This window comes from Molossus molossus, unplaced genomic scaffold, assembly GCF_014108415.1.
Source record: "Molossus molossus isolate mMolMol1 unplaced genomic scaffold, mMolMol1.p scaffold_m16_p_18, whole genome shotgun sequence".
Taxonomy (NCBI): domain Eukaryota; kingdom Metazoa; phylum Chordata; class Mammalia; order Chiroptera; family Molossidae; genus Molossus; species Molossus molossus.
In genome coordinates, this window is record NW_023425353.1 from 64,986,272 (window position 1) to 64,998,664 (window position 12,393).

General features: G+C 58.4%; 1 protein-coding gene across 3 annotated transcripts; it reads left to right on the forward strand.

Moving 5' to 3' along the window:
• The first annotated feature begins 725 nt into the window (after window positions 1–725).
• HEMK1 (HemK methyltransferase family member 1) lies at window positions 726–10,805 on the forward strand. 3 transcript variants are annotated; one of them, XM_036267521.1, is made up of 12 exons: window positions 731–788; window positions 2,095–2,192; window positions 2,323–2,677; window positions 2,983–3,074; window positions 3,359–3,452; window positions 7,632–7,766; window positions 8,078–8,142; window positions 8,406–8,455; window positions 9,001–9,109; window positions 9,948–10,043; window positions 10,161–10,274; window positions 10,424–10,805. In XM_036267521.1, the coding sequence occupies exons 3-12, from the start codon at window positions 2,450–2,452 to the stop codon at window positions 10,515–10,517; spliced, it is 1,077 nt and encodes a 358-aa protein (XP_036123414.1). In that variant the 5' UTR covers window positions 731–788; window positions 2,095–2,192; window positions 2,323–2,449; the 3' UTR covers window positions 10,518–10,805. The 3 variants fall into 3 exon arrangements, with proteins under 3 accessions (XP_036123415.1, XP_036123414.1, XP_036123416.1); XM_036267522.1 differs by lacking the exon at window positions 2,095–2,192 and having other exon boundaries at window positions 726–788; XM_036267523.1 differs by lacking the exons at window positions 731–788; window positions 2,095–2,192; window positions 2,983–3,074 and having other exon boundaries at window positions 2,536–2,677.
• The last annotated feature ends 1,588 nt before the right edge of the window (window positions 10,806–12,393 follow it).

Below are 12,393 nucleotides of genomic sequence, written 5' to 3' on the forward strand. Positions count from 1 at the left end.
GAGGGAAGGGGACAGTTGGCAGGCCACATTTTGCCGGACGCTGCCATGACTTTTATAGAAGAAGCAACTGAGGCCCATGGAGGGCCGGGCACCTGGACAAAGCTTTACGACTAGTTGGCAACGTTGTCAGGATTCAAGCCCTGATCTCCTGCATCCGGTTTCTAGTTCCCTGCTCCAAACCCTAGAGCCTGAGCAAGGCGGACAAAAGCCCGGGGCGTGGCCTGGGCCACTCCCTCAGCCAGGTCCTGGACACTGGGTCTTACACTCCAAATCGGTACCCGCCTCTACACTGAGACCCGCGTACGGGCAGCTCTACTGGCTCACAGGCTCCGCTAGACCCCACCCCTGTACATAGCGTCAACTCTCGAACCCAGGACCGGCAGGTGACACGCCTTTTCGGCTGGCTACACACCGCTCGCGCCGGTACCCAGACAGCAGCTAGGAGCAGTCACCGCGGGCTGGAGCCGTATTTCTGCCCTGACCTTGGGGAAGATCAGCCCCCCCAGGGAGCAACCCCACGCACAGCTCTGCATTTTCCCGGGGGCCCTGCGGGGCGTAGTGGGAGTGCGTTCACAGCCTCCTCCACAGCCCCGGGGGACTCTCGGGTGCCGCTCAGCGGTGCTAGGAACCCTGGAGCTGGGCCACGGGGTCCGCCCGAGCCCTTTCTCAGCTGCGCCGACCCCGGAAGCAGGGCGTTCCGGGGAGCTCCCCGCAGCCACGCACGTCCGGGAGCCGAGCCCAGAGCTTCTCTCCAGGCCGGCGGGCTTGTCTGCCATCCCCTCTGGCAGGTATGCGCTAGAGCTGGGGATCAGGAGGGGTGGTGCCTAGATCGAAACACCTCCGAGAACCTTTTCCTTCCCCAACTCCCCCTTGTGCATATGGGGAAATAGGCATGGGGAGCGGTGACCTTGCCTGGGTCATTAATGTTGCCATGCTGGACTGAAGCAAGATGCGCCCCTGACTTCAGGCCTCCCCAGCGCTCAGATGACCGAGACTCCGCTGGAGTGCAGAGGACTTGGATTTGTGTCTTGGCTGGGACAGTTCCTAGCTGGGTGACTGGGCAAGTCCTCCCTCTCAGAGAGAGAGCCTCCTTTTCTTCCCTGTTTGTCTCTGAAGATGTACACCTTTCAGATGCTCAATGAACGTTTTTTTGGACCTTGATCAGTGTGAAAGGAAAAGGGACCACTGATTTAAAAACCTTCAGTAAAACATGTTTGTGATAACTTAAATATAACATTAACAAAAATTGTCAATATTTCAGCTGGCAATTTATGCTGGCATTTAGGATTATGGGTTAAATTGGGGGAGAGGGGCATTTCAGCATCCAGATTTATGACAATACAGGCAAAATATCAAAAGCAGCCCTGGCCGGTTTGGCTCAGGGGTTAGAGCGTCGGCCTGCGGTCCGGAGAGACCCAGGTTCAGTTCCTGCTAAGGGCACGTACCTTGGTTGCAGTTTGTCCCCGGCCCTGATTGGGTCGTGTGGGTGGCGACCACTCGATGTGTCCCTTTCATGTCGATGTTTCTCTCTCTCTCTCCCTCCCACTCTATCTAAACAAAATATCAAAAAATGTCCTTGAGTGAGGATAAAAAAAACAAAAAAACAAAAGCAAAACCCCCACACAAAGACAGACTTCTCCCCCTTGTAATATTAGTTAAGAACATATAACATTGAGTCTCTCCTGTCTGTTGATCTGGCTCCTAGGTCCTTGACATTCATTCACTAATACACTGCTTGTCATAAAATTGGTGTTATCTTCCCCACTTTATGGACAAGGAAACTGAGATTCAGAAATGATGACTTTCCCAGAGTCACACACTGGATCAAACAGATTTATCTAACATCCAAGCCCAGTCCCTGACCCATTTATTAGCAGGGACTGAGCTATGGGTTCAGCCCATTTAAGCTAAAAACATGATGGAGCCCTGGCCAGTTTGGCTCAGTGGTTAGAGTGTCAGCCCGCGCAGACCAAATTGTTGTGGGCTTGATTCCAGTCAAGGGCACGTACCTTGGTTGTGGTTCGGTCCCTGGACAATCAATATGTCTGTCTTACATTGATGTTTCTCTCTCTCTCCCTTGCTCTCTATCTGAAGATAAGTGGAAAAAATATCCTCGGGTGAAGATTTAAATAAATAAATAAATAAAAAACATGAAGGAAACATCACTGGCCAAGACCAGAAGATTCAAATAGGTGGGTAAGAGTCCAAAATGGAGTCAAGGAGATGACAGAGCAAGAGCATGACCTCTTTTAGGCAGCAGGTCAGAGGGGAGTGGGTCATGTGAGGCTCAGCTGCTGTACTGGTTCTCCTTGTCTCTGCCAGGTTGGCAGCACACCTGAAGGCCAGAGCCACTTTGAAGAGCCATCTCCACCCAGCCGGGGCCAGTGACCATCCTCAGCAGCTGACATCACGAGACTTGGGAGTGCTCAGGGGAGCCTTCCCTTGAGACATGGAGCTTTGGGGTGGAATGCTACGGGCCCTCCTGTCTGGTTCAGGGAGGCGGGGAGGCGCTCTGGGCTGGGCCTTCAGCTCCTGGCGACCCCATCTGCCTCAGGCTGGGTTGTTGAGTGCCACAGAGCTGGTCAACCAGTGGACGGCCATCTTTGAGAAGAGAGGTATCCCCGAGGCCCGGGAATCCAGCGAGTACATCGTGGCTCATGTCCTTGGAGCCAAAACAGTTAAGTGCAGTGTTGTCAAGTGGGGGAGTCTGAGGACCTTGGGGAAGAGAGGGGAGAGAGGACCTTGGGGAAGAGACTTCCAGGCTTTTCCGCCCCACTGAGAATGCTGATCTAAGACTGAAGCGATTTTTCTGGAGGAATACCTTAGGCAGATACTTACTCATTCACCCAACAAACTATTACTGTGTGTGCCAGGCTATGTGTTCTGGGATGACCAAGGGCTCATAGGCATTGGCCACATAAGAAATCCGGGTCAGGGCCTCTGGACCAGGGGAGCCAGCCACTCACATTCTCTGTGGGACAGTTTCAGAGCATGAGTCCAGCACTTCGGACACAGCCCCTCACCCCTTGGCAACTACAGTGCATCCAGGAGCTGAGTAGCCACCGATTGCAAAGGTGAGGGCTCTGTGAGGAGCAGGGGTCAGCTTTCCCCAGCCCTGCCAACTTCATGATCAGGGAGGAGGAAAGTGTCCAAGGACTAGGGGGGTGTTGGGATGACAGAGTGTTGGGGGCAGTCAGAGTAATAAATAGGAAGAAAGTAGGGAGAGAAGGCCTTGGCTAAGAGTCCTAGTGCACAGGAGACATGATTCTACCTTACACTTTCAGCTGCAAGTGTTATCCCTCAACTGAGGCATGGTCCTCTTGGTCCAGGCACTGATAATCACCCCCTCTCTCCACAGGATGCCTGTGCAGTACATCCTTGGTGAGTGGGACTTTCAGGGGCTCAGTCTGAAGATGGCACCCCCAGTATTTATCCCTCGGCCAGAAACAGAGGTAGGTGTGCCACCAGGATAGTAGGATGGGGATGAGGGTGGAGTTCAGAACACTTGTCTTGCCCCAGACTTCCTCCAGGGGGCGCTGGGGCCCCATGGCTGCTATCCTTAGAGGCAGTACCATTCTAAACTGGCTGTGTCCTGGCTGGTTAGGTAGATGTTGCTGAGAGGACAGAAGTCTCCTGCTGGCTTTCTTGACTGTCTTTATATCCCAAGCCATCGCCTCAGCCCCCAGGGCTGGCAGTGGCTCAAGGTACCCCAACTAGTGCTGTCTACCAAGTGCTTAGCCAGTACCTGTCATTTCCTTACGAGTTGTCCCTTGGGCCAAAGGTCTACTCAACCCATAGGAAACAAGTGTCCTCCTCCTTTGCATAGGCTAAGTGGAGAGGGCTCTGGCTGTACATCTGGAGGTCTGGTACAGCTCTGTGCCCTCAGACAGGCCACTGCCCCCTCTGGGCCCAGATGACAAGAGGGTTGGGTCTCCAGACCAGGGAATCTGTGACTTGGTGGTCATTTTAGATCTACTATCTGGTAAATTAATCACCTCTGTCCCTCAAGTTACTAGGACTTGGGAAGGGGGTGGCCCCAGCATGCTGTCCCTTGGCGAGGCACCCTGATCCTAGGAGAGATGCCCTCTGCGACTGTTCTTGTGCTTTCCTCGGACCTTGTAGGTGGCAGAGCTGGGAGCCGAGCAGAGCAGGGGATGGGGCCGGTTGGGAAGCCAGAGAGCACCAGGTTCTGAGAAAGGAGTGTTTCCAGAAAGGCACCCAGGCACACACACATTCCTGGGAAAGAGCAGCCTTGTCTGCCTGCCCAGCCAGGGATCCGGCATCCCTCCTCACTTCCCCGGCCTCTGTCCCCAAACCAGGAAATACTGTCACCCCACTTACCCCCACATCAGGCAGTGGGGAGGCCAGATCCTCGCCTCACTGCCCAGGGTCGGGTCAGGGGCAGTAGGGAATCTAAGACCTTGCTGAAGTCACAAGAGTGCCAAGGGGTGGTGGGAGGCAGGGGAGGGGGAAACAAGAAGGGTGTAGCATGGGGTGGCGCTCAGACACATTGCCTCCTGGTTCAGAGTCCATATGTTACATGGGACTGCCCCATCTGGGGTTGGCTGAGCTGGGAAGGGGTGCTGAGACCCAGAGTAGGATGTGGCCTGCCACCTGCAGGCTTTTGGGAGGCCCTGTGGGTCCCCCAAGCATGTGGCATCTGGCCAGGAGGTCACTCACTGTTCCCTGAAGCTGTCCAGGGTCGGGGTATGGGAGGGAAGCTTCCATGATGACCTCTGAGTCCCCTTAGAGTTGACCTGGCACCAGTTATGTGTTCCAGGATTCTTAGTGAGTGTAGACTTCCGGCTCCCATGTGCCCCCCCCCCCCCCCCACCGGCTGGGTCTGGGCCAGGAGAGCAGTTCTGCTGCAGTGGGAGGGGGGAGAGGAGGGCGGCTGCGGTCAGGAGCCTGAGTCCTCGCCTCACTGTACAGACATTTCTCAGAACTTGCCAGTTCACCCCAATGTGAAGCCACACTGGAGGGTGCCTTACCAAGAACTTGAGAGGACGTGGCCTGTGGCAGGGAGTGGGGAGAATGGGTACACGGGAGGGATCGTGGCCCCTGCCTTTTCTCCATCCACTGAAGGGTGGTTTCTGATAATGGGTTCTGAAGTCTGAAAGGTGAAATTGTAGGTGTGTGAGCCAACAAGTGGGGTTTTCCCTGGGGGCGGGCAGGTGGCTCGGTCCCGGCCCGTAGCGGGTATGGTGAGAAATCCCAGGCTGTGGGTGGGAGCCGCTCCTGCCCAGCCTGGGAAGTGAGGTTCTGTGGGGTGTGGGAGGCTCAGTGCCTTTTCTGTAATTGGCTTGAGGGAGGCAATGCCACCGTCCTGGGGATGCCCCACCAGGGACCTGACCTTAGCAGAAGGTGCTCATGGCACTGAGGTCCCGCTGGCACGCGGGCCAGCCTCTTGAGGGTGTGTGGAGGCCTGTGGAGGCAGGGGCTCCAGGCAGAGCCGCACACGGCCTGCTCCCCTCCTTCCTGCGCGCCCCTCTGCCCTCACCCCACTCTGTCCTCAGTCTTCCCTTGTTCACCTGGAAAAGGTGCCTGGGCCTGTGACCAGCTTGGCTTCGGCCTCCCCCAAGGAGCCACCAGCTTCACACTGAGGGAGGCTCTTCACTGGGTGAGGAAGAGTTTCTGGACTTCTTAGGGGTGGTCTCCCCCCACCCCCAACCCCCGGCCGTTCCACAGCCAAGATGATCCTCCTGTGGTCTGGAGTGTGAGAGAGAGGCAAGGGGCGCTGGTGGCAGTGGGGACAGTCTCTCAGCTTCACCCTCTGCCCAGGTTGGCCATTTACATATGTGGTGTGTGTCTCTGAGGTGGGGTGTCTGTGAGGTGGCTAGCCAGTGTGGTTGGCTAAGGGGTCATTCTCCAGCCAGAGTAAGTGTGTCTGTGGCCAGGAAACCAACCTCACATGCCTGACGAGTCTCAGCCAGCCCACCAGCCACTCAGTACATGGCCTCGCCACGGAGACCACAGGCGCTCGGCCACAGCCCTAGCGCTGTGCCAGTCCCAGCGCTGTGGGCCAGCTGGCTGCCAGTGCCCCGGGTCTCGGCAGCGCTCGGTACAGGCCGCTGGGGTGCGTGAGGGCCGGATCAGGTCACCTCACACCTAAGCAGTCGCTCGATGGGTGTTCGGGTTCAGAACAGGACAGGTTGGGCCTGCTGGCCAGTTCCACCTGCCGTGGACTTGCTACCCTGGGGACAGGTGAGCTCTGCTCCTGGGGTTGGGGTACCCAGCAGGGTGAAATGCTTCGGACACTCAGCCTGGGGAATGCATGTGGAGAGTGGGTCTGAGTGATCTGGAGCCCTCTGCTCCGTGGGGGCCTGCTGTGACTTTGGGGGCTTGGGGGTACCTGGGGTCTGAGACTCTGAAGGCAGCTTTCCACGGCCACGAAGAGTTGGTCCAGCACTAGGGAAGTAGCCAGTAGGCCCCTCTGTGACCCACGTCCTGCTGGTGCGGGACACACCTCGATCATTCGTGTCCTGGTCTCGCCGTCCTGGAGCCTGCAGTCTGGGGGGAAAGGCAAACCGCATTCTAGACCTTAGACTCCCAAGAAAGAGCCTGGCGGGGGCATTGAGGAAGTCTTCCTGGGGGAGGTGGACTTTTTCCAGAGGAGGGAAGCACCCACTTGCTGACCTCTCCCCCCGTTCCCTGAGACCCCAGGAGCCCCTCACCCAAAAGGATGCCTTTGGGACAGACCACGTTGCCCTTCCCCTGCTCCACACCTGGCTCCTTGGGGCCCCCGCTGTGCTGGGTAGAAGCACTTGGCTGTTGGGCCGCAGCAGCCCTCCACCCTCACCGCCACCCTGTCTTGGCCTCCATGCACAGTCCCTGCAGGTGGCAGATGGGTGGGCGAGACTTGAAACCCTGTTGTTTCCAGAGTGACATTGTCTGAAAGTGTCTCCGTGCTGCCAAGGCGGGTGCAGCCAGGTCCCTCCCATCCTGCCATGCCCCCAATGCCACAGTCCCCCCAGAACTCAGGCAGGACTGTGTTCTCACCACCTCGCCCCGCACGGAGGAATTCCATGTCCCTTCGGCCTAGGAGCCTCCCTGGTGCCTCCCGAGCTCAGCTCTGTGAGGAAGCTGGGCACCCGGCCCTCGATAATTCCACCATGAGCTGCAGACCAGGCTCTAGGTGAGACCCTGGTGCCTGGGCCTGAGTTTCCTCAGGGACCAGTTGTGAGGACCCAACGGACTGATGTAGGGCGGGCTCTGGAAGCAGGGCCAGGCCCAGAGGGAGTGGCCAGGGACCAGCCAGCATGGTTCTTAGCATCGTCTTGAGCACGAACAGGTGGCTCCCTGTGAAGGGCTTAGCTGGGGCCTGTTGAACACACCGTGTACCGCGTTCGTGAACCGAATTCCGAAGCACCAGGTACTTCACGGAGGTGGTTTGGGTTACTCCCCACCACACCCCGATGAGGTGAGTCATTCTCAGCTGTGCTCACGTTTACAGATGGAGAAACGGAGGCAGAGCGACCTGCCCATGCTTCCAGCAGACATGAAGTTCAGTGTGGCTGTAGCCACGCCCCCTTCTCCATTCACTCAGAGGCTAACTGTGCTTTGGTCTCTGTGCCAAAACCCCTAGGGGCCAGGTTGGCACCTGCTCTGATCCAGACCTCTCTGCCTCGCAGGAGCTGGTTGACTGGGTGCTGGAGGAGGTGACCCAGAAGCCCCATGTGGTGGAAGCCCAAGGAGGCCCCCTCGTCCTGGACGTGGGCTGTGGATCGGGAGCTATCTCTCTCAGCCTGCTGAGCCGGCTGCCCCAGGTGTGCTTCCTCAGCATCCCTCCACCCACCCGGGCTGACTGACTGGTAGACACTGTCCCTGCTCCCCTGCCTCTGCCAGAAGCGCTAGAGAGGAAGCTACCAGACTTAGGAGGACAGGGCTGCCCCATCCCACCATGGTCACAGCCTCTACCTCCATCCCCTTCTGTCTGGCCAGACCCTGGACGCAGAGAGGGGAAAGGTGTGGGTATTTTCTTCTTATTCTGACAGGGGGTTGGTGGAGGGCTTTGGTCCCCAGGCCTGGCCTTCTTGGCACCTGCCTCCTACATACCCTTCATTTGTTCTTGGGGCAGAGCCGAGTCCTTGCTGTGGATAAGGGAGAAGCCGCCATCTCCCTGACCCGTGAGAATGCTCAGAGGTACGCTGACTGGGGACCAGTGGGTCAGGGCGGGGGGAGTCTGATTTGCACCTAATCTCAGCCCCTGTTCAGGTAACACACCTACCGATATCCACTCCCCAAAACGGTGAGGTGCTGGGGGCAGCCTGGCATGGCTCCGATAGGGATATAAATGGATGGGGCACCAGGTATCCTACAGCCCAGGAGGGGTTTATCCTCCTAGGCCTTACAGCTAAGGGTAGGAATTTGCCCCCTGTGCTCACATCCCCTTCCCACCTCTCTAGGCTTCAGTTGCAGGACAGGATTCGGATCGTCCCCCTCGATGTGACCTTAGGTACTTCCTCACCCGTCTTCCCTGGGGTGGGGATCCCGGGGACAGGTGCTGCTGGGTGGATGAGGCACTCCGCCTAGCTAGAGGGAGGGCTTCCCAGCATTGTTCTCTCTCACACACACACGCAGGCATACACACATACATGCACACACTTGCACGCACATAAGGGGTATCTCAGACCAATCCTTGCTGAGGACAGGCGAGTCCCTGTTGCTCCCTGGGCTGACCTGACTCATGAGGGGACCAGCCCTAGGGTTTTTCTTATCTTTTAAATCCCCCTTAACTAATGAGTTATCTAGGGCTTGTTGTCAGGAGATAAGCAGAAGCTCAAGAGAAAGCCTTTCGGATCAAAATCCTTGAGTGCTCCTCTGTCCCTGCCTAACCCAGGCACAGCTGGGGCACCCTGGGCACTAATCTGCAAATCTGGTTTATCGGGTGCAGATAGGCCCAAGGCGTGGAGTGGGGAGGGGGAGACCCAAGGGACAGGGTGGTGGGTGGAGCTGCCACTCTTTACGTCCAGTTCTCTGCTGTGTGTCCTGTGATCACAGAGGGCAGCTGGACGCACCTTCTGCCCTGGGGCCCCGTGGACCTGGTCGTCAGCAACCCTCCCTACATTTTCCGTCAGGACATGGAACAGCTGGCCCCTGAGATCCAAAGGTGCGGGGTGGGGTGGGACACAGAGCCAGGCTGACAAGGCCTAGTGGGATGGGTCCGGAGGGATGGAGGAGGGTAGGGGGCTGGAAGGGTACTGGTGTTGGAAGAGAGCTCACTCTAGAGACCACGGACCTGCTTGGGTTTGGCTTCTGCCTTCCCACTTAAGACAACTGGACACCTGAGCCTCCCTGAGCCTCCATTTCCTGCCTCTGAAGGAGCGGTTGAGCAGCTTTGCAGGGCTGTGGGAGGGCTCAGTGATGACGGTGCAGGATGTCACACACAGGGCAGAATACGAGGAAGGTGCTCAGGTGGGTGCGTCATCTGCGGAAGACAGAGGCTCAGAAAGGAAGTACCTTGTCCAGGGTCACAGGGGGGTTTCGCAGAAAAGCTGGGACCAGGACTCTATTCCAGGCTTTGCATTGAGCCATCCGACTCTCAAATGGGCCGAGAACCTGGGGTATCCCAAGAGCCTCTAGACGAGGCAGTGGCAGTGTGGGTCAGAGTGCTGGCTCCCCTTTCCAGGCTCCCGGGTGGTCAGGACCAGCTCCAGGCCCCCCCAAACCAAGACTAGGAAGAGCATCATGTGGGGAGACAGACCATGGGGGCCGTCAGGCAGTGGGATTCACGGGCACACGTGGCACTGCCTGGTGTGTGCTGCCTGCAGGGTTCGGGGAGTCGGAGCTGCCGTCATCTGGGAGCCCCCTCCTCTGGGTCCGCAGACTTTCCTCTCAGCCCAGGGTGTAGGTTCACGGGGTCCCCTTCGTGAAGGCTCTGCTCAGCTCTTCCACACTTTTCAGACACCCCCTGTCCCAGGCTCTCACCTCCGCTGCTTCCCCTTCAGCTATGAAGACCCAGCAGCCCTGGATGGCGGGGAGAAGGGCATGGACATCATTATACACGTCCTGGCCCTGGCCTCTCGACTCCTGAAGGACCCTGGGTATGGACAGGACGGGTCCCTTGGCTCAGGCCCCAGCCGCGTGTACTGGGCCTGCCCTGGCAGTCATCCTGCCCTCAGCCCTGCCCAGTTATGCTGACCCATTTCTTCCCCGTGTAGAAGCCTCTTCTTAGAAGTGGACCCGAGACACCCGGAGCTCATTGGCAACTGGCTTCAGAGCCGGCCTGACCTGTCCCTTGATCTTGTGGCCGTGCGCAGGGACTTCTGTGGGAGGTGAGACTCTACTGTCCCCCAGCTCCCACAGCCACACTGGTCCTTCCTCTGGCCCGTCACAGCTCTGGCTTGGGGACAGTGCCGTTCCCACTCCCTGCTCACTCCCTGCGGCCCAGGCAGTGACTGGCTCCTTGTTCCTGTCTCCTTAGGCCCAGGTTCCTGCATGTACGGAGGTCTGGGCCACAGGCTGGCTGCCCCGTGGCTGCCTGGCCAGGCCCCCAGCCTGCCAGACTGCCTGGGTAGCTCTTCCTGGAATGGTCCTTGGAGAGAGGGACGGGGCCTTCCACGCCCCGATGCTTGGCATTTCCCATGGCCCTGGGGTTCCCCATGCCCTACATTTCTAGGAGACTTGGGGGCAAAAGGAAGGATAGGGGTATCCTTCCTGGGGCAGCAACGGAGCAAGGGCACCCACAGCCCAGCTCGAGAGCTGAGCAGACCGCGGTCCCCAGGCTGGCTCCGTCGCCCCAGCGGCCCGTGCCAGTCACTCAGAGTCTGGGCGGAACAGCTCTGGGAGTTGCAAGATTTGGCGAATAAAGTGTCAAGAGACTCACAAGTGGTGACCTAATGTTTTGTTCCCATGATTTCTGGGTCCTCTGACCCCTTGCCCCTCAGCAGTGTGGCATGGGAGGGCAGTGTGGAGGGAGGTACACAGGTGCTCCTGACCTTGGATGCCAGGGGCTGGGCACTGAGCATTCTCTCTCGAGGGCTGACTCAGCCCCCCAGCGCCCTGGGTACACTCCACACACTTCCCTGGAGACTCCAGGTGTGACCCCACCCCAGCTCTGATGGGTGCAGACTCGTGGCTGCCAGGAGGCCTGAAGGTCCAGTCCTTCTGTCCACAGTGACAGGAAACCTCCAGGTTGGCAGGTGCCTGCAGCAGGGTGGGTTCAGGGGAACATGGTAGACCAGCTGGCTCATTCTGCTCCCAGGAACTGCAAGGGCCTGACCTGGTGGTGCTGTGACCAGAGGCGGTGTGGCAGCATTCTCTGCTGGAGTCAGGATGCTGGATTCTGGGAGTATGCCTGGCAGCAGGACTTTGAGTGGCAACTTTCCTACAGGAAGCTGACTTCTGGTTCCAGAGCCAGAGCCTCCTCTTGCTCTGTCAGCCAGATGCCTGCCCCTTGGGCAGGGACTTCCCGAGAGAAGATGTCTGCCTGAGGTCCCTTGGGGGGAGGTGGTCAAACGGAGACAGGAAGTTAGGTCCCTGCCTTTGGGGAGTCTGTATTGTTGGGGTCTTACCTACCCTGAGTGACTCCCCCGCTGTGGCTGGGGGTTCACTTTTGCCTTAGCAGAGGTCACACTGCAGTTCCCAGGGTCCTGGTGTCCGGCCCCTTGACATGGTCCAGCTGCATGGACTCCAAGTTGCTCCTGGCTTCCCGTGAGGAGCCAGGGACTCCACCTCACGGCTGCTCCAGAAGGAACCTGGGAGGGCTGAGTGGGGCACAGCCAGAGCGAGGCTTCAGCTTTCTGGGCCCTGTGTCCTCGCTGACCTTTACCTGCCAGGGTCCCCATCGGGTCCCCATCGGCACTGCCTGTCCTCTCCTGTCTGTGCCACATCTCAGGGCAGCTTCCCTGACCGGCGGTCTTGTCCCGCAGCCGGGCCATACCTGAGCCAGCGCTGGCTTCTGATGCCCTCACCCTCCTGGCCTCAGGCCCACCACTGGGGGGAGGCTTGGCAAGCATGGCACCCCAAGAGAGCACGATGATGGAGAGTGACAGCATAGGGACAGCTGAGGTCACCGAAGGAGGAGCCACCCTTGGGGACAACATCCTTCCCAGAAAACTGCAAGGCTGGGCTCCCTTGGGAAACAGGTCCAGGCCAAGTAGACTGGTGGGGCAGGGCCTACAGCCTGCAACCACTGACTTGATGCGGCCTTGGACACTGAGCTCCCATGTTGGAGCCGCACCAGCCTGGGTGCAATCCTGGCCTCTGATCCTCACCAGGAGTCAACCTTGGGCAGATCAATTCCAAGCCTGAGAAATGGGACCACGTGCTTTGTCTTATAGGATGGTTGTGAGGAGCCTCTGGGATGCACCTTTCGTGGGGCATTGTGTTTTCATTGCACGATCTGGAGGGCAGACAGAGGGAGGGTCCTGTACCCTCAGGCACCTGTTGGTG